General features: G+C 48.2%; 1 protein-coding gene across 1 annotated transcript in view; it reads right to left on the reverse strand.

Annotated features, from left to right (window-relative positions):
• Nucleotides 1–4,414: 4,414 nt before the first annotated feature.
• The window catches only part of LOC115480562 (discoidin, CUB and LCCL domain-containing protein 1-like), a 90,864-nt gene continuing 74,608 nt past the window's right edge, over nucleotides 4,415–20,670 (reverse strand). Inside the window, exons 11-15 of the mRNA XM_030219328.1 lie at nucleotides 17,781–17,873; nucleotides 15,831–15,921; nucleotides 13,037–13,074; nucleotides 10,738–10,860; nucleotides 4,415–6,400 (exon numbers count right to left, since the gene is read on the reverse strand). Of these exons, the coding sequence (XP_030075188.1) occupies nucleotides 5,874–6,400; nucleotides 10,738–10,860; nucleotides 13,037–13,074; nucleotides 15,831–15,921; nucleotides 17,781–17,873 (872 nt within the window). The 3' untranslated portion in view covers nucleotides 4,415–5,873. The remainder of the gene's footprint in view (nucleotides 6,401–10,737; nucleotides 10,861–13,036; nucleotides 13,075–15,830; nucleotides 15,922–17,780; nucleotides 17,874–20,670) is intronic.

Here is a 20,670-nt window from a genome sequence, read left to right on the forward strand (position 1 = left end):
CGAGCTGCAGAGCTTGGAGAATTCTTGCTGCCGGACTAGAGAAGGAGAAGGCGGTCTGCAGCTGGTGGCAGTGGCGTAGCCAAGGGTGGGCCCAGTCCCACCAAGTAGCAGCACACCTGGTCTCCAAGCCCCACCAGCCAAAAACTCCCAACAACTGTTTGCTGCCGGTGAAAATTATTATTTTATTATTTTTGTTACATTTGTACCCCGCACCTTTTCCCACTCATGGCAGGCAATGGAGGGTTAAGTGACTTGTCCAGAGTCACAAGGAGCTGCCTGTGGTGGGAATCAAACTCAGTTCCTCAGGACCAGAGTCCACCACCCTAACCACTCCTCCACTGTTGCTACTATTTGAGATTCTACATGGAATGTTGCTATCAACATTCCATGTAGAAGTCGGCCCTTGCAGATAACCAATGTGGCCGCGCAGGCTTCTGCGAGTCTGACGTCCTGCACGATGTCAGACTCACAGAAACAGAAGTCTGCGCAGCCTTGTACATGGAATGTTGCTATTCCACTAGCAACATTCCACGTAGAATCTCCAATAGTAGCAACATTCCATGTAGAATCTCCAATAGTATCTATTTTATTTTTGTTACATTTGTACCCCGCGCTTTCCCACTCATGGCAGGCTCAATGCAGCAAGCAATGGAGGGTTAAGTGACTTGCCCAGAGTCACAAGGAGCTGCCTGTGGTGGGAATCAAACTCAGTTCCTCAGGACCAAAGTCCACCACCCTAACCACTAGGCCACTCCTCCACTACTAAAGCCACTTTTAAATCTGCTATTTAAAAGGTATATGGGGGAGAGGGGATGTTTGAAAGACCATGTGGCATGCAGGCGAGAAAGGGAGAAACCAAATCACTTGTAGGACAAGGCAGAGTTCTGCCCACCCGCCTTGGGTCCAGGCCCACCCAAACTTGGGTGTCTGGCTACGCCCCTGGTTGGTGGGGCATGGGAATCTCTGCCAGCTCAGGTATTTGTATTTTGCATTCTGACAGAGCAGAGGCGTAGCCAGACGCCCAATTTTGGGTGGGCCTGGGCCCAAGATGGGTGGGCAAAAGAACCCCACCCCATCCCATAGGTGATTTGGTCTCTCCTCTCGCCTGTACGCCATATGGTTTCTCAAATATCCCTCCTCCCGTGCACACCTTTTAAATTTCAGATTTTCAGTGAGCAGCAACTACACACTACTACTACTACTACTTATCATTTCTATAGCGCTACTAGACGTACGCAGCACTGTACGCTTGCCTGCTCGACAGAGCTTACAATCTAATTACTCATGTAGGCCCCACATCCTTCCCACTGATATAGCTTCCTGTTTCTGCATAGGCAGGAATACATCAGAGGGAAGGCGGTGGGGCTGGTGTAAGCAGTATGTATCAGTCGCTGCTTCCTGCAGGCGAAGATCTGCTATTTATAAGGTATGCAGGAGGGACAGTTGTTGGGAGTTTTCAGCTTGGGAATCTCTGCTGGCCACATCATAGGTGTGCTGCTACTGGTGGGCCTGAGCTCAAAGTGGGTGGGCCTGGGCCCACCCAAGCCCTACACCACTGTGACAGAGGGTGCTGGGGGGGGGGGGGGTGAAGGGCAGGGAAAATGTTGTTGCCCACCCACTTTGGGCTCAGGCCCCTCCAAAATCAGCCATCTGGCTATGCAACTCAGAAGCGGTAATTAGTAGCTAGGTCTGCCTGGCAGACTGCAAGTCCCAATATTCAGTGGCGGATATTTGAGTATGAACCAGTGGCGTACCGAGGGTGGGCAGTCCACCCCAGGTGCACGCTGCAGGGAGCAGCCACGTGGCTGTTGGCTCCGCCGGTTTCCTGCTCTCTCTGTTTCTTCCTGTCCCAGGGCAGAGGGAGCAGGGAACTGGCAGAACAGCCGCACGGCTGCTCCCAGCACCCTAGGAGGTAAGAGCAATGCACTCGGGGGGGGGGGGGGGGGGGGGGGGGAATGGATAACGACGCTGCACCCAGGGTGAGGGGTGCACAGCGGAGATCCACCCTGGGTGGCAGCTGACCAAGGAACACCACTGGTATGAGCAGCTCCTCCCCAGATAAGTGCCACACTCCAGAGCCATGCCTGGATTTTCAGTGGCTCTGTCTGGATGATGCCGCTCATAGGTACCAATGTTTCAAAATGACTGGGGTGCCAACCACAATACAGATTACGTCTCCCTGGACATATGAAGAAGCTTGCTCAATATTGGGAGTGCTCAGGGCCCACTGGTAACCAGAGAGCTGGCTTCTAGGATACTGCTTAAAATCATCTCCGATATCCTCGGCACCATGCGAGTAGCTCAGATGATCCGGGGGCTCAGCTGGAAGTTATCCAGATATTGTGCATATTCAGCACTGGTGCTCAGCAGGGGCATAGCCAGATTTCGGTAGGAGGAGTGTCCAGAGCCCAAGGTGAGGGGGCACATTTTAGCCCTCCCCCCACTATTTTTGACATCCCCACCACCACCTTTGGTTCCCCCCCCCAAGCCCCAACCCTTTCGACCCCCTCTTCCCCCCGCCGCCGTCACGTACCTTCGCTGGCAGGGGTCCCCAACCCCCGCCAGCCGAAATCCTATTCACCGGCGTGGCCGCGTTGCTGATCTGCAAGGGCAGGCTTCTGTTTCTGAGTCTGACATCCTGCACGTACGTCAGACTCACAGGAACAGAAGCCTGCCCTTGCAGATCAGCAACGCGGCCGCGCCAAAGAGGACTTTGGCTGGTGGGGGTTGTGGACCCCCGCCAGCAGGGGGGGGGGGTCGAAGGGGTTGGCGGCAGGGGAGGGCAGGGCCAAATTTACGTGGCCCCACATAGCTACGCCCCTGGTACTTGGATAACTACCCTGGTAAGCTAAGAAAAAACCCCAGCTGTCTTACCTTATTCAGATACCGGCACTGCGTATCAATGGAACTCAGAAAACTTCCGGTAGCCACTCTATTAATCCGCAAACAAACCTTTTCCGGAGATGCAAAGGAGGTAGAACGAGAGGACATGAAATGAGATTGAAGGGGGGCAGACTCAAGAAAAATGTCAAAAGTATTTTTTCACAGAGAGAATAGTGGATGCTTGGAATGCCCTCCCGCGGGAGGTGGTGGAAATGAAAACGGTAACGGAATTCAAACACATGTGGGACAAACATAAAGGAATCCTGTTCAGAAGGAATGGATCCTAAGGAGCTTAGCCAAGATTGGGTGGCAGAGCCGGTGGCAGGAGGAGGGGCTAGTGCTGGGCAGACTTATACGGTCTGTGCCAGAGCCGGTGGTGGGAGGAGGGGCTGGTGGTTGGGAGGCAGGGATAGTGCTGGGCAGACTTATATGGTCTGTGCCCTGAAGACGACAGGTACAAATCAAGGTAAGGTATACACAAAAGTAGCACATATGAGTTTATCTTGTTGGGCAGACTGGATGGACCATGCAGGTCTTTTTCTGCCGTCATCTACTATGTTACTATAGCCAGATAGCAACCATATTTGGGTTAACGTTGCAGCTGGTGTTTGAATCCAATGCTGTGATGGTTAAATATTAGGGGGTAGATATCTTAGTGGAAAAACAGGTGCTCACGGGCTGTTTGCTGCTAGCTTGCTGGAGTCGGAGACAGAGTCTGCCTTGCTGAATATGGCTGTGAAGATAGTCACTAATTGGCATCAGAGACTGGGTGGGCCTGAGCCAAGAGATGTGGCAGGAGGGAGAAAGGAGGGACTGACAGGGGGGTGCATAAGCAAAACACGCAACTGAGCTCAGGTATTTATTTTTATTATTACAGCCAGGAAATACATCGAGCACATCCCGTTCTTTCCTTAATCTCCATTATCCTATCTGCAACGGCCTCAAATATAAATCCACCTACGCTTCCTCCTTTTCCTTTATCAGCACCCAATTATGGAATGCACTGCCTAAAGCTGTCAAAACTACTCAAAGCCATCTCAACTTCAGGAAATTACTCAAGACCAGCCTATTCGGGAAGGCCTACCACCGGGATCCAACATAAATCCTAAAGTCCTTCAAAACAGCATATAAATGGACCATTTTGGACTCTCTTACCTTTCCCCTTATCTATCCTCTCTGATTTCCACAATATATTGTAATTGTATAACTAGTGGACTGGTGATATCCTTTTCGGTTTATTGTAAGACACATTGAGCCTGCAAACATGTGGGAAAATGTGGGGTATAAATGTGATAAATAAATAAATAAATTTTATTCTTTGGGGTCAGGCCTACACAAAATACTATGTCTTTCTATGCCGCTGCTTGCCGTATAGATGGGTAATGAATACAGGAGGAGGGGAGTGATCAGTAGGGGAGGGGGGGGGGGAAGGGGGAGTTTTCCTCAGATAAAATATTTTTTTCTTGAAGGCATTAAAAAAAATGGAAACCAGAACAGGAAATCAAATGCATTAGATCCATTGATAACACGGTTATTTGAAGGTGCAGGTTTAATGGCTACAATAGTTTCGTTTGCAATAAAAATTAAACACAATAAATAAATATACCGCAACCTAAAGTCAATAATATTTTATGAGGCACAGACGTAACAAAACATTAAGAGATGTAACAAAAGGAATTTCATTGTCAGTTCCACAGTTTCGCTAAGGCATATGGTTTGCGGTTTATTACAATTTCATACTCCGCCCTTACTGCGGACATCACAGGGTGGATTACAAGTAAAATATAAACCTTATAGAGCAGCGAGTGACCTTATAGAAGGGTGATCCATAATATTCTGTTTCTACATCTTCACAGTTCCAAACCGAGTAGGTTATCAGGAATTTTTATATAAATGTGAGGTGTAACCAAGCTAAACTCAAGTCTGGTACGATTATAAAAATACAATATATTATATTATATAATATAGACCTTTCTTTCTTTCATAAAACACATGAACCTTAAAAAAAAAAAGAAATTCACATAGCTAGCGAGATATACAGGCAGAGAACAAGAGGTATTATTACATTACATGGAAGAGTGCAACCTCGGAGAGACCAGGACACGGCACAGCCTCACGGAATGGATGCCAACTTCATCAGTAACTGGAGGGGGCATCTCTGCCACTTCAAGGGCATGCAGTCATTTTGGACTGAGGACGTTATTTAATACTAAGGCTTGGGCAGTGTAACACAGAAAATGCGAGGGAGAGAGGCTACAAAGGAATGGCACAGAACAAGGGAGCGATGCCCGGTGGATTTAAAAAGAGAAGAACAGGACATGCAAGCAAAGACACAAAAGGGACAAACACAAAGCACAGCTGTAACATTCACAATTCAATTTAAAAAACAAAACAAAACTCAAGTTACTTCACAAGTGCAGCTCAAATGCTAGAACAGGAGTAGGTAGGTTTCAGCTCACAAAGTTCCGGCAAGAGATTGGGGCTGCTGGGAAATGGGTTGGGGTGGGGGGGGGGGGGGGGGGGGGAGAGGGTCAAAAGGGGACAATAGCGGTTAGAGAATACTGCATCATCATAAACGGTGAGGCTATGTCCATTGCCCTCTCCACGACCCTGAGCAAGTCACTTAACCTTCTTGACCTTCAGTAGAAGGCAGAAGCTCTTTGGGGTAGGGATAATGTGACCTTGGGAATTACAGTACACTGTCTCTTCGGTACTGTGAACAGTGGTGGTGGTCGGTAAATGTCTTTTCCTTCCTCTGTTCAGAATACGGAAGTACTGTTCTTCTTCTTGCATTTATAGGGCATCCTGAGACTTAACATGCTTGTAAATAAGAGGAAAGACCTGTATCTTCTCCCCCCCACCCCCCACTCTGGAACACTTCATGGAAGGATCACACTCAATGCCTGATGCCATTTTCAGAGACCCATGGGGGTGGGAAACGTTGGCCGTTCAAGGTCTGTTTTGTTCTCTCCCCACCTTCTCCTGTAGCTTCACAATGGCTCATGATAGATGTGGTGCTCTGGGTCCCCTCCCTGGAAGTTTGTTGAGGGCAGGGAGACGGGTTCTCTGCATTCACCATTTCTCCCTGTGCTGGCTGTCCTTTCTGACTGCGGTTCTGCATACACCGTAGTTACTGTGCTATAGCCCCTGGGGTACTCTGCCTCTGTGCCATTAGTTCTTTCTTCCGCGGCATTCCCATGCGGGACAGGGAAGTCATACGGGGACTGAGCAGAGAGGGCTGCAGAAGACACTGAGGCATTCCTCGGAGACAGCGGGATCACTTTAACGACGCAGATGTTTTTTCTGGAAGTGGCGGACTCAAGGCCTTGGTCAGCAAACGGTGTGGCATACTCTGGTTCCGGCGGCAGGGGCTCCGCATACTCATGGTACTTTCCTGGCACATCATAGTGGCTCACCACTAGAGGGAGCATGTAGCCCTCATCGGGGTCAGGTTTGAAGGTAGAGGAGCATTTCTGGGTAGTCCGTAAAACCTGAACCAGATCAGGCTCTGCATAATCTGTAACAGAGACAAATGACAGCAGCACTTAAGTCCTGGCATGATGGTCTTGGGATGCATTTTCAAAGCTGCCAAGTTACCCAGTTCCAGGAGGGAGACTGTGGACCAGTCCTGGATTTCTGACAACCCAAAGAATACTGATTTCATTGGGTAGAATCAAGGACTACAAATCCCACACTGCTTCGGGATGCGAGTTCAAAACCAGCTGGCCAAAGAATCTCCTTCCTGGAACTGGGTAACTTGGCAGCTCAGCCAAGAAGAGCAGTGTAATCAAGATTGTCACTATGTGGAAGTCATGTCTTTTTAAAGATTGTGATTGTTATTTTGGACATTTTTCTTGTATGTTACATTGCACTTTTTTTAAAATTTTTATTACATTTGTACCCCGCGCTTTCCCGCTCATGGCAGGCTCAATGCGGCTTACATATTATATACAGGTACTTATTTGTACCTGGGGCAATGGAGGGTTAAGTGACTTGCCCAGAGTCACAAGGAGCTGCCTGTGCCGGGAATCGAATTCAGTTCCTCAGGACCAAAGTCCACCACTCTAACCACTAGGCCACTCCTGAGGCAGGTACTATAGCTGAAACACGGTGCCGTGTCGGGTCTTTTATAGAATAAAGTGGTTTGAAACATCCACATCGTTCTCCCGTCCTTTTTGGAAGTGTCGTGTTGATTACACTATTCTTCTTGGCTGAGTTTGTAATCCCGTAGTGTCTGATGCTCCTCTACTGCTGTGGACTACTTTCTTTGTGTAACCTGGCAGCTCTTCATCTTTCTGAAAGTAAAGCCTACAGCCTAATATTTTAAACCTAAACTTGCTATGCAGGATAAGATTCCTAATTTTAAAAGGCATTTCTGCAGGCAAACAGTGTTCTGGGCAGAAACAGCCATTTATTAAAGGGTCCAGAATATACCGTATTTTTCGGACTATAAGACGCACCAGACCATAAGATGCACCTAGGTTTTAGAGGAGGGAAATAGGAAAACATTTTTTTTTCCTTTTTCCCTCCTCTAAAACCTAGGTGCTCCGGTGCGTCTTGTCCGAGTTCGGGATCGCCCTCCCCTACTCAGGTCACACGATGTTCTCTGGTGGTCTAGTGACGTCGGGGCAGGAAAGAGCCCCCTCTTTCCTGCCCAGCGCGCTGCTCTCCATCCTCCTGTATGCTGCCTGACGGTCTCGGCGAGATTCAAAATGGCCGCCGAGACTTCAATTCTCGGCGGCCATTTTGAATCTCGCCAAGACGTCACTAGACCACCAGGGAACATCGCGTGACGTGAGTAGGGGAGGGCGATCCCGAACTCGGCGGGAGGGCGATCCCGAAATCGGACCTCGCTACCTTCGGACTATAAGACGCACCCCCCATTTTCCTCCCAAATTTTGGGGGAAAAAAGTGCGTCTTACAGTCCGAAAAATACGGTATGTGCCAAACTGGTGCATGTGCAACCTGTATCGGGCCGATATTCAAAGTCATTTAAGTGGGCAGGAGAAACTGCCCTGGGACAGGAAGTGCTCCATGCACCCCCTTGCTGCCTGCAACCGGGGCAGACTGCCCATCCTTGGTATGCTACTGGCACAAAAGGTAATTACATTTAGGTACTAACCCCCCCCCCCCCTCCGATTCTATATATGGCACCCAAGGTTGCATACTCAACCATGGGGCACTTCAAAGATGTGCGTTCAATTATTGATGTTACTTGGCACTCATTAAAATTTGAGCTTATCTGGATGCGCGCTATTCTATAAGACATGGTGCATATCTCAAAAGGGGGTGTGGCCATAAGTGTGTTGGGGCGGTGCAAAATGTTGCGCGCAGAATTACAGAATATTGCCTAACTTCAATGCCGGCTTTTACACCAGGTCTGGCGCCCAAAAGGGAACCGTGTTCAACTCTATCCTATATAGGGCACGCGACCTTTATAGAATTGCGCTTTGTGCTGAATTTTATTTCGGCGTCAAAGGTTTAGTGCCATTTATTGAATTCCTCCTAAGGTTTTAGAATTAGGGGACTGAGTATACGCACCTATTTACACTTTGTACTTTGGAGCAGACGTAAGTTTGTGTAAGAGAATTTGTGCATGGCTGGATGGTATTCTAGGAGCATATTTCATAGAAGATGCTTTACATTCAGCCATGATTTATTAAATTCAGTGTATGGTACTGAATGATCACAGCTGCCTCAATGCTACCAGTTGTTAACCCATCCAGATGATCAGTATTAATTTCTCTCTTACTCTCTCCCTCTTCCCTCCCCCTTCCTGATGACTGAGGCTTCTTTCTCATGGAGCAGGAATCAACACTTGGAGTGTTGTCAGCCACACACTGACATCTCAGTCTTTTGGGGCACAGCTGCAGGAGATGCTAATTAAGCAGTATTAAACTACTTTAATGCCCATTGTTTCACACTCCAGTAACAAGCAGCCATTGCCCTGGAAACACTTCATGCATGCAAACTGCAGGGAAGGTGTTAACCCACTGCTTACCAATGCCACCCCAGCATCCTGGTACAAGAGCAAGCAGGGGAAAAGCAGGAAGACAGCATATCAAGGACATTTGAGTCAGAGTTAGGGAAAAGCCATGTCAGGGTAGATATTCAAAAGGAGTTTATGTGGACAGGAGAGACTCTTAAATCCCAATCAATGGGCTGGGAGGGGATAATCAGCGGCACTTAATTGGCATGCCATTGACTATCCCCTCTGACAGCTGTGGTACTATCTTGTTAGTGACGGGAATGGGGGGGGGGGGGGGGGGGAGGTCCATGGATGGAGTCGGAGCAGACTTGGAACCTGGAAGATATGCGGGCTCTGCATTCAGTGCCAGCACCCATATACCTAACCTGGCACAAAAAGCAAACCTATCTTTCCCCGGTTAGGTATGTGGGCTCCGGCACGGAATATCAGCCAGCACTTGCGTAACTTCAAGGTCCACCATAGACGCTGATATTCAATGCTGGTGCCTGAACATGACCCAGTACTGAACATCTGTACTTCTTCATTCCAGTCAACCGTTTTATCTGTCTCGATTTCTGACGCCTTACCGTCCTCCAAGACTGCTATGCTCCTCCGAGATCATCTTCTATATGTCCCCTCTCCCTGTTACCTTCACCTCTCCACTGTCCGTTCCCATGTTTTGAATGTGATGGGTCCTCTTTTATGGAACACTGTACCCTTAGCACTAAGACTGGAAACTACACTGTCCACTTTCAAATCTCAACTCAAGAACCATTGGTTCACCTTAGCTTTTGCCTCCTGCCCTGCTTCGCCAACAGTGGGCTCAGCCTTGTCCGCACAGCAGCGTCCCTCTCGGCTCTAGGCCATCACTAATACCTTATACTCTAGGTCCTCATCGCTCTTCCTTGTATTTATTTTCCCTTCTCATTAGCGTTAATTGATTATATTGTCAACTACCTTGATAGCGTTTCTCTCAGGCGGTATATAAAATCTATGAATAAACTTGGAAACTTGGTCAAGTTAAGCCTGAATATCACCCCTAAGGTTACCTGCAGAATAGAGTAAGGAAGAGGCCACTGCCGGTCCACAAAAAAAAAGGCTGGTTAGAATAAACCTTTATTGGGTTAATGGATTCAACAGTATCATCCAACAAGGCCTGGCATCTTCTAAGCTATTGTAAGCCTGCAGTCTGAGTCGTGCCGTCTTCAAGGGGCCACCATCAAGATGTGTGTGTTTAAGTTGTCCTCAGTGATTATTCATTTTCATACCACAACAGCTAAACGTACAGCATGTGGTTATTCTGAAACCTTGACCTCAGCCTATCCAGATACTTCCCACCCCATGGTTTGATCTGCAGGTAATGTGGAGAGGGGAAGAGGTCCTCTGAGACCCTTTGAGAAGTGGGGACAAAGCCATCCATTCAGGGTTTTTTTTTTTCACTGTTTAGGTTATGCATTTTATTTTGTTACTGTAACATGTCACTAGTGTCTCTGAGCACCAGGTCAAACCTCTCACTCTCTAAATGAAGGGAATAGTGTGGACAAAACCATAGCTTTCGTCTTTATTTGAAAATGTTACAATGATATCAAATGCAGCCAATACTTCTGATAGTATTTCTCTACACCTAAGATGAAGATTTAGCAAACCTCTGCTCCGGCCTTTTATTTCTCATTGGATAAAAAAAAAAAAAAAAAAAAGAAATACCAGGATATTTTTGCTGTTAAAAATGATGAGTGAAAGAATTCCCTTTGCCATCCTCCCATCCCATGAGAATGGAACAGTTTGCCAAATCTTTGGTCAGAGGGACAGGGCAGCTGCACATCTCTGGTACCCCTAAAAGTGGGACCCTTGCGCTCTGAAGCAATACTGCCCAGGGCCAATCTCACCTGTTACGGGAGCTCCTTTGGGGTCCAGGACACAGTTTTCCACTGTGTAAGGTACACGTTCTGAGCTGCAAGGCTGGCCTGACCCCCTACAGCAGGCCTGTCCAGATTTTGTCTTTCGACAACCTGAGGGGTGAAGAATAGAGGTGAAGGTAAGAACTCAAAATTTAAGATTGTGGAGTCTATTCATCAAGTAACCAGCTGCATCATAGGATGCATTTCTGTGCTTGGCATCAAGAGATAAAAGTGGTGCCTTAGATTAGCTAAAAAAGCAAACCCTAAAATGTACCATAGATGCACGATATAAATCTGTTTCCCTTCTGCCAAGCAACTAAAGTTATCTTCCAACTACACCTATTTGAATCAAAATCACAACTCCCCCCCCACAAAAAAATGTGAATGAAAATACTCCCCCCCCCCCCCGAAATTCAAAACTATTTAATAGTGTTTAACCACCTAATCGCAGGATATAACCAGTGAATATCCCAGTTAGCGGATAGCCACTACCAGGCTATATCGCGCGACATAGCCAGTTAGGCGCAGTTATTCAGCGCCAAACCGGCTATGTTGAGCGGTCAAAATAGGCCGCTTAACTAGCAGGCCTACCTTTGACCGCTAAAGAGTTAACCAGTTAGTGCTGAATATGGACATAGCTGGTTAACGTTTTAGCAGCCAAAATAAATCTGGATATTCAATGTCAATCGCCCAGAAAGCCCGGTGACGCGCTGCCCGTCGCCGGCTGAATATCAGCCCTCTGTGCAACAGCTGTCATGTTGCAACATGTGCACTGGAAGAGGGAGGGAATGCACACATGAGAGCAGGAAATCGCACCCTATAGAAATATGCCAAACCCCCCCCCCCCCCCTGCACAGGTGCACTTTAAACGCATCTGCACAGTTATGCAAATTACTCTATAAGAGCAATAATTAGAAAGATAAACCAACTTAAATGAACAAAAGCCATAAATAACAACAACTTCACATGTTATGACAACAGATTTAGGTGTAATTTGAGAGGTGTGGTAGCTGTGTTAGTCCACTCTTAAGGTTATCAATAGAAATCAAACAAAATAAAACATGGAAAAGAAAATAAGATGATAACTTTTTTATTGGACATAACAATACATTTCTTGATTAGCTTTTGAAGGTTGCCCTTCTTCGTCAGATCGGAAATAAGCAAATGTGGTAGCTGATAGTATATATAAGTGAAACATCCAAGCATTACAATGACAGTCTAGCAGGGTGGGGGTGGGTAGGAGGTATGCATGGGGAAATGCCTTGATGTCCCCATGCATACCTCCTACCCACCCAGTCAAAGTAATGCTTGGATGTTTCTCTCATATATACTATCTGCTACCACATTTGCTTATTTCTGATCTGACAAAGAAGGGCAACCTTCGAAAGCTAATCAAGAAATGTATTAAGTTATGTCCAATAAAAAAGGTGTAATTTGACAAATCTCAGGCACCAGTAGTATAGCCACGGTGGGCCCGGGTGGGCAGAGGGCAACTCAGTTTCAGTTCAGGCCCACCCATCATCAGTGTAGTGACAAGGATCCTCAAACCCTGCCAGCTAAGGAGTCCTCTATAGAGCCTCCTCTGAGCTGTCTTAACCCCCGGACAGTGGGTGGAATGGAACCCTTCCAGCTCCTGATGCTGAGACCCACCCACGCAAGCTCAGCTCAAGCCAGCAATGGTATTAATATTTCCTGCCTTGAAGGGGAGAGAGTAGTGTGTGGAAAGGAAAGGCCATGCCCCCCGATCCACCTCCAGGCCCACCCAGAAACTGAGGTCTGGCTACAGTACTGAGTTAAAAGGACAAAATATGCACAACCAGCAACATTATAAAGGAAGCAACTTATATGTTACTCTGCAAAATGCAAAGATTTGTGCATATGGTAAGGGGAGGCATGTCTGCATATACATGTATTTTGTATTAATAACAGCAATATTTATTATTAATTAGGATTTATTTACCACCTTTTTGAAGGATTCACTCAATATACATACACCTACCAGCATTTACACCAGCCTCAAATCACATATAATTTATATTTTGATGATAGAGGTTTGCTCACCTCTCTGACTCATAAATTCACCCCCCCCCTTTTTTTCACAAAGTTTGGCTTTCTATGCCAGGTTTCCATCTGACACAAGAATGTCATACACACTCAATTAGACAATACCAATTAACCGACATAAAGTCAGTACAACCCAAGACACCTGAAAATACGAACAAGGAGTGAAATCACGTATCCAGTTATACCCAGCAACATTTCACTCATTGTCCTGGCATGGACGTACCTGTCAAGAAACTGCAGGACACTTCGGCTTTGCTCTTCCTGCCAGAAAGGAAAGAGAAAAAAAGTCATAACAGAAAGAATGGAAGCGAAATTTGATTCCTTGCTATCAGAGCTGAATTTTGGGCAACTATGAGGGAATAAGGGAGAGAGGGAGCTAGTGTTGATTTAAGTAGGGGATTCACACGCGCATCTACAAGAACTGGGCAGACTGAATCGACCATCTGATCTTTATCTTTGTCGTTTATCATGTTACTAGGACTTTAATTCACTAAGATGAAAAGCAAAACAAATCAAGTTACCATCCCTCCAGCTGCAGTTCAATACCTGACATAATGCTTTTCATTTGCTCAATTATATCGAGGACTAATGCGATCAAAGTAGATAATGCCTCCAACTCTTCCAACTCGTAATCTGTATCCATCTTACAATGTGCAAGGTTAGAAAAGTGCATGCAGTGGCGTTCCGAGGGGTGCTGACACCCGGGGCGGATCGCTGATGTGCCCCGCCCCCCGGGTGCATCGCCCCCCCCCCCCGTGCAGTGCGACCCCCTCCCTGGCGAAGGGACACCCACCCACCCCGGCGAAAGAACCCCCCCCGATGCATGCCGCTGGGGGGGGGTGCTGCGCAGCGGTCAGCGTCATTGGTTTCCATGCTCCCTCTGCCAGGAACAGGTTACTTCTTGTTCCGGGGCAGAGGGAGCATGGAAACCAACGACGCTGACCGGAGCGCGGCACCCCCCCAGCGGCGTGCACCCGGGGCGGACCGCCCCCACCTTGGTACGCCACTGAGTGCATGTGAGAAGCAGTGAAACCCAAACTATAATTTAGAGGTTCCAATGTTACTTTCTCCTCTATATTTTTAGGCAGTACCCTTTGCAGCTCCCCAAGAGTTCCCTAGGGGGCAGCCAAGTGCCTCAGGTGACCTCACTCTGAGTTATGTCAAGCAGATCTATTCCTAAGGTGCCTGGGAATTGTAAGCAAGCTGACTGGATATAACTTGTCATGTGGACTTCCGAAACTTTATCTACAGTTCAAGACCCTAGGGCACCCTTCCCAAGACTAGGGATATTAACCCTGTTGTTACAGTTGAATTCCAATCTAGGCTGTACAACCTGTCCTACAGAAATTCCAACAGAGATGCAATGCAATTGAACTGAAATACAATTACTCCTTTGTTCTTTGTAATTGAGCCCTACGTTGGAATAAAAGATAATGTACTGAGCCCTATTCTGGGAATGAGAGATTATTGGGATGTGTTTGTATCTGATATTAAGATGATTATTGGGTTCTATACTCAACTAATGATGCTTTCCTGGCACCCAGCACGATTTACTCAGAATTGCTCTGCACGGAGGAGGCTTGAACAACTGCAGCTAAGCAGGCAACTGCATGCAATACAGTGCCAGTCTGAGCTTTTCCCAGGAGCTCAAAAGCAGAAAGTCTGATGCACCAGGGAAAAGACTCACCACCACATCTCTTCAATGATTCTCATCTCCACACAGCAACCTTTCCTGCTATATAGTGAATTTCCTGATACAGCACTCACTTCTTGAAAGCTCTGGGTCCCGACACTGCATTTCAGTGCAGTGGCGTAACTACGGGTGGGCCTGGGTGGGCACAGGCCCACCCAGTCTAGTGGCCCCCACCCCCAAAGCACCTCATTGGCGGTACCTCACGCCTCTCTCTCTCGCCCTCATGGCAGCTGCCTCTCTCTAAATTCTCCATCCCCGCCCCCATCTACCACTGAGCTATCGCTAGCAGCGATCCTTTTAATCAACTTGCACCAGCCTTGCAGGCTTCCCTCTACTGTGTCCCGCCCTCGATGACATCATTTCCTGTTTCTTCACTGGCTGGAGGACGCTTTAGAGGGAAGCCGGCAGGGCTGGCGCAGGCTGCTTACTGGAATCGCTGCCGGCCACGGCTTGGAGGTAGACTAGGGAGGGAGAGAGGAGCAGATGCCGGTGGGAGGAGGGGGGAAGGAAAGAGAGGAATAGATGCCGGTGGTGGGGGGGAGAAAGAGGAGAGGATGCTGAACGGGAGGAGAGGAGAAGCATGACGACAGCAGGGGCAGAGGGAAAGTTTAACCAAAAACTGTATGTATGGACAGGAGTGGAGATGGGAAGGGCCCACCCAAAATAACAGGTCTGGCCAGTGGCGTATCAAGGGGGGGGGGGGCGGTGGTCCACCCCGGGTGCACACCGCTGGGGGGGGGGGGGGGGGTGCCGCGCACCTGTTGGCTGAGTCCACTCGTTCCCTCCCTGCTGCTCCTTCTGCGCGGAACAGGTTACTTCCTGTTCAGGGACAGAGGGAGCAGCAGGGAGGGAACGAGCGGACTCGGCCAACAGGCGCACGGCACCCCCCCCCCCCCCCCGCAAGGAAAAATGCCCCCGGGGGGGGGGGGGGCGCATCAGCAATCCGCCCCGGGTGTCAGGCAGCCTAGGAATGCCACTGGGTCTGGCTACACTCCTGTTTCAGTCACCCCATACTTATGTTATAGTGAGTAATCAGCCAGCACATGTTATTCAATGAAATTATGACTGGTAGAAAAAGCCTCCATCATGGTGTAATTATCACAGTAATAATAAGAAACATAATTTACAGTTACACAAGGAATCAGACCAGAAGGAAGGAAGGTGACTGTTTGTGTACACTCTCTATTCCTTGAGCTCTAAAGATGACACAGATGTTTTGGACACAGTTTGAGGGGGGATCAAGTTGCCTTGTTAAGTTTTGTTTCTTGTCTCTGTAAGTGAAGCACAAACTGTGGAGTGAGCCCGGGTTTCTGCAGCAATCCACCTTTTCTTCCGGCAGAGGAACACCAGCAGGATGAGGCCGAACGTGGCCAGCAGGACGCTCGCTATGATCAGCACTACCAGTAGAACAGGGTCTGCAAAGGGGAAGAACTAGAATAAGCAGGCGCTCCTCAGGATGGGGTCCCTCAAATTCACCCAGGGTAATGCAGAAATGAGGAAATAATATTCCAGATAGAGTCTATCAGATTCTCTGTGTGGAACAGGGTTGCCAACATTTCTAAACAAAAAGGCCTCCGGCCCCAACTCCACTGTCAAGTCCCAACCCTCCATCTATTCCCTGCCCCAGTGGCGTAGCTACGTGGGGCCACGGGGGCCTGGGCCCCCCTAAATTTCCTTTGGGCCCCTGGTTTTGCTGGCAGGGGTCTCCAACCCCTGCCAGCCAAACGTATTTGCTGCAGCAGTGGGAGGGGGGGGCAGCGGCAAGGCAGCAGACCAAAATGTGCTCTCCTACCACAAGGTTTGGCTACGCCCCTGCCCTGCAGATCCGCACTGATTACAGCAGGGACCAATCTAAGGTCTAATAGCAGTGGGTGTGGCAGCAGCTCACGGTCTTCTCCCAAGCTAGGAGGGTGCGGCAATAGCCTCATTCATCTTTCCAACCGAATGCTGCTACCATTACTGCAATAACCAAGCATTAGGATCAGACTATACTCAGGGCCGGAATTAGCAATTGTTGGGCCCTGTGCAGACCAGTTCAGTGGGCTGCACCTGCCCGCTCCCCTTCCACCCACACCCACCCACACCCGCCACCATAAGCCATAAGTTATCAGTTTTAAAAGGAGGTTTAGAGCTCTCGGAACCCCACCTCACCCCATTCCTTGATGTGTATCCACCATGTTTCAGTAGAGAGCGGCACACAGCGACATTAATTTTCATATCCTGTCAGCTGCCAAGCTCAGAAGCTCCTTGCTGCTGCATCCTGCCCTTGAGGAAGCAGGAAGTGACATCAAAAGAGGGCGGGATGCAGCAGCAAGGAGCTTCTGAGCTCGGCAGCTGATGGGATATGAAAATATCTGTCGCTCTCTACTGAAATGTGGCTGCACATTAAGGTATGGAGAAGGGAGGTGTTCTGAGACAGGAGGTCACAAGTATTTCCCCATTATTTTTATTGGAATAGTGAAATGGACAGCTCATTTAAGATCTGCCCTGGTACTTCCAACTGATCAAGACTGTCCACTATAACAGACAGGGTTCTGGGCTCAACAGACCTAAGGCCATAGTGAGATATTCAGCCGCACAGGGCACAAAGGCAGGCAGGGGCTCCAAAATTGTGCTACGTCCATTGCCTCCCCCTGCTTGACCATGACGCAGTGGATAGGGGCAGGAGTGCTGGCGGGGGGTGTTGCATAGGACACATTTTTGGCTCGGGATGCTCCTGATTTGACCATTGGTCTGACTTAGCAGGGCACTTATGTTCAACTGTTTACTCTACATGGATCACTGTGATGCCTGCATGAGATTCCAATCATACAACCAACCTAACTTACTCAGCTATAGGACGGTAGGACTGGCCAAGCAGGAGAACGTTCTACAAAAATTTTAAATCTACAGCTATGAAATAGAAAATCGGACTGGAAAGGGCAGGGGGAGGGAGAACACAAAACTTCTAACTGCCAGTTATCATGGGATCAAGTGTTTCCTAGAGTTAATGCATTCACACATCCTTTCTGCTGTCAACTTCCTTCAATCCTCTCCAGCTCTTTCAACGTTCTTAAAAGCCTGTCTTTTCTGCCCTGAAATTTCCAATAAGAGAAAATTCAAGATCTGACCAGGAGATGTTTATGGGTAAAAATGAATAGTTTATGTTAACTAATTTCTAAACGTAAGTCATAAAATTAAAAGAAAACGTCCTCAATAAATACAAATAATTTTCATCTTAGCAATGCACTATGGTTGTGCTACATTTATCAAAGCAATGTTATAATGTACTCACCTTTCCTTTCAGGGCTCATGGCTACAGCTGGAATAGTAGGATGTCCTGTAGGGCTCCTGGTGGTGCCAGAAATGTCTATCGGAACACTGAACACTGCAAACCAGAAATTTAAGAAGGAAAGAGCTCATGAGTTTCAGATCAAAGGGCCACACATACAATGTTTTGGTGGAAACCTTTTCTCGATGCTGTTCTGTTTCTCTTAAAACTGCCAAGCATCAACAGCTCTGATTCTATTTCCAGCTGCTGTTTGACATTTCTTCCTCTTGCTTAAGTTAGTACTCCAGACGTATCCGAGTAATTTTTTTTTACAAATGATATAAATTGTAGCGATAAAAGATTGGGAGTTTTCTGTTCTACTCAGGGTTCGGTACACTGGCATATATTTGGGTCATAATGGCCAATGATATCACAAATAGGGCCCTGTTTACTAAGGTGCGCTAGCGTTGTTAGCGCGTGCTAAATTTTTTCACGCACTAACCGTGTAGATGCCCATAGGAATATTATGAGCATCTACACGGTTAGTGCTAAAAATGCTAACACGCCTCTAGCGTGGACTAGTAAACAGGGCTGGTAGAGAAGAGAAAAATCGGCCAGGCAAAAATCCTGACGCTGGAATTCAAGATTTGACTGTCATTAAACTCTGTGCGTGACCATGGAGCAAGATTTGAAAGGTATTAATCCGCAAACGAACCTTTTCCGGAGATGGGAAGGTGGTAGAACGAGAGGACATGAAATGAGATTGAAGGGGGGCAGACTCAAGAAAAATGTCAGGAAGTATTTTTTCACGGAGAGAGTAGTGGATGCTTGGAATGCCCTCCCACGGGAGGTGGTGGAAATGAAAACAGTAACGGAATTCAAACATGCATGGGATAAGCATAAAGGAATCCTGTGCCAAAGGAATGGATCCTCAGGAGCTTAGTCAAGATCAGGAGGCGGGGCTGGTGGTTGGGAGGCGGGGATAGTGCTGGGAAGACTTATACGGTCTGTGCCAGAGCCGGTGGTGGGCAGCGGGACTGGTGGTTGGGAGGCAGGGATAGTGCTGGACAGACTTGTACAGTCTGTGCCAGAGCTGGTGGTTGGGAGGCAGGGCTGGTGGTTGGGAGGTGAGGATAGTGCTGGGCAGACTTATACGGTCTGTGCCAGAGCCGGTGGTTGGGAGGCGGGGATAGTGCTGGGCAGACTTATACGGTCTGTGCCAGAGCCGGTGGTTGGGAGGCGGGGATAGTGCTGGGCAGACTTATACGGTTTGTGCCAGAGCCGGTGGTGGGAAGCGGGACTGGTGGTTGGGAGGTGGGGATAGTGCTGGGCAGACTTATACGGTCTGTGCCCTGAAGAGCACATGTACAAATCAAAGTAGGGTATACACAAAAAGCAGCAAATATGAGTTATCTTGTTGGGCAGACTGGATGGACCGTGCAGGTCTTTTTCTGCTGTCATCTACTATGTTACTATGTAAGTCATTTTGGGGTAGATTTGTTGTTGTGTGGTTTTTTTTTTTTTAAACTTAGTCCTGACCTTTAAAAAGTGGATCCCTGCAGAGTAGGGAAGAAGTGCATATATATTTCACAAAACCCGTATTTGTACCCATATAAGAAAGACGTTCCCCATGGGCATAGTGCAGTGGCGTAGCTACGTGGGGCCTGGGCCCCCGTAGATTTGGCCCTGGACCCCCCTGCCAACGACCCTCTCGAATCCCACTCCCGCCGTCGCCTGCCTTTGCTGGCGGGGAACCCCAACCCCTGCCAGCTGAGATGATCTTCTTTCCGCAAAAGGCTTCCTTCTGTTTCTGACGTTGTAGGTGCAGGACGTCAGACTCACAGAACGAAGCCTTGCAGATCAGCTGATCTGAAAGGCTTCGTTCTGCGAGTCTGACGTCCTGCATGTTGACGTCAGAAACAGAAGGAAGCCTTCTGCGGAAAGAAGAGGACCTCGGCTGGCGGGGGTTGGGGTCGTCCGCCAGCAAAGGTAGGCGACGGTGGGTTGGCGGCAGGAGGAGGGTCCAGAGGGTCGTCAGCGGGGGGGAGGGGGGGGGGAGTTGTTCGTAGTGGTGGCGGCGGCAATGGCGGGGGGGGGGGGGGGATCGGCAGCAATGGCGGGGGGGGGGGGGGGTCTAAAATGTGCTCCCTCACCTCGGGCTGTGGAGCCCCCCTCCTGCCGAAGTCTGGCCATGACCCTGGCGTAGTGAGATTAGGGGAAACTATTGATGCATAATGAATTTTTGTCCATTTTTCCCCATGTAACTCCACCTGCAGCTATATTACATAGCTTTACATTCTGTGATGTTACATTTGAGGGTTAAGCAAGTTATATTTTTATATCCCTGTACCTTTTGGCAAACTTTTACCTGGCAGTCTCTCTTTGGAAATTCACAGTGAGCTCTACAGGTGGAAAACTGCTTCTGTATTTTGCCACTCAATGACATCCTAAAAGTCGCCCCATTTGTCTCCTGTACCTTAGTTACCAACTCTTTGGTACCATTTACTAAGTAGCCTAATGCATCTTTTTAGCACTAGCCTGCTTCCTGTGAACTCACTAAACCACTGTACTTGAGGTCTATATTTCCTGTGTTAATACGGGTTACGTTCCAATAACAAGCTGGCAAGTTTTAGGCAGCAAGAAAACATGAAAAATGGTAGTGTTCTAGCAATTTACGTGTATAAATGACCTCTTGGTGAATACCGCCTAGCAGAAAAGTATGCACTATGCTCACGCAAACTGCGCCCATGCACGCACCCACCGGCACACGTGTGTTTATGTTGAACTTGCTATACCGCTTTATCTGATTCACAGGACAAGACAGTACACGGACTAAGAAGAAAGAAAGAAACTACAATGGTTCAAGAAAGAAGAAGATAACATACACACAAGAACATCCTCATCGGGGGAAGAT

This window comes from Microcaecilia unicolor, chromosome 11 (genome assembly GCF_901765095.1).
Source record: "Microcaecilia unicolor chromosome 11, aMicUni1.1, whole genome shotgun sequence".
NCBI classification, from domain to species: Eukaryota; Metazoa; Chordata; class Amphibia; order Gymnophiona; family Siphonopidae; genus Microcaecilia; species Microcaecilia unicolor.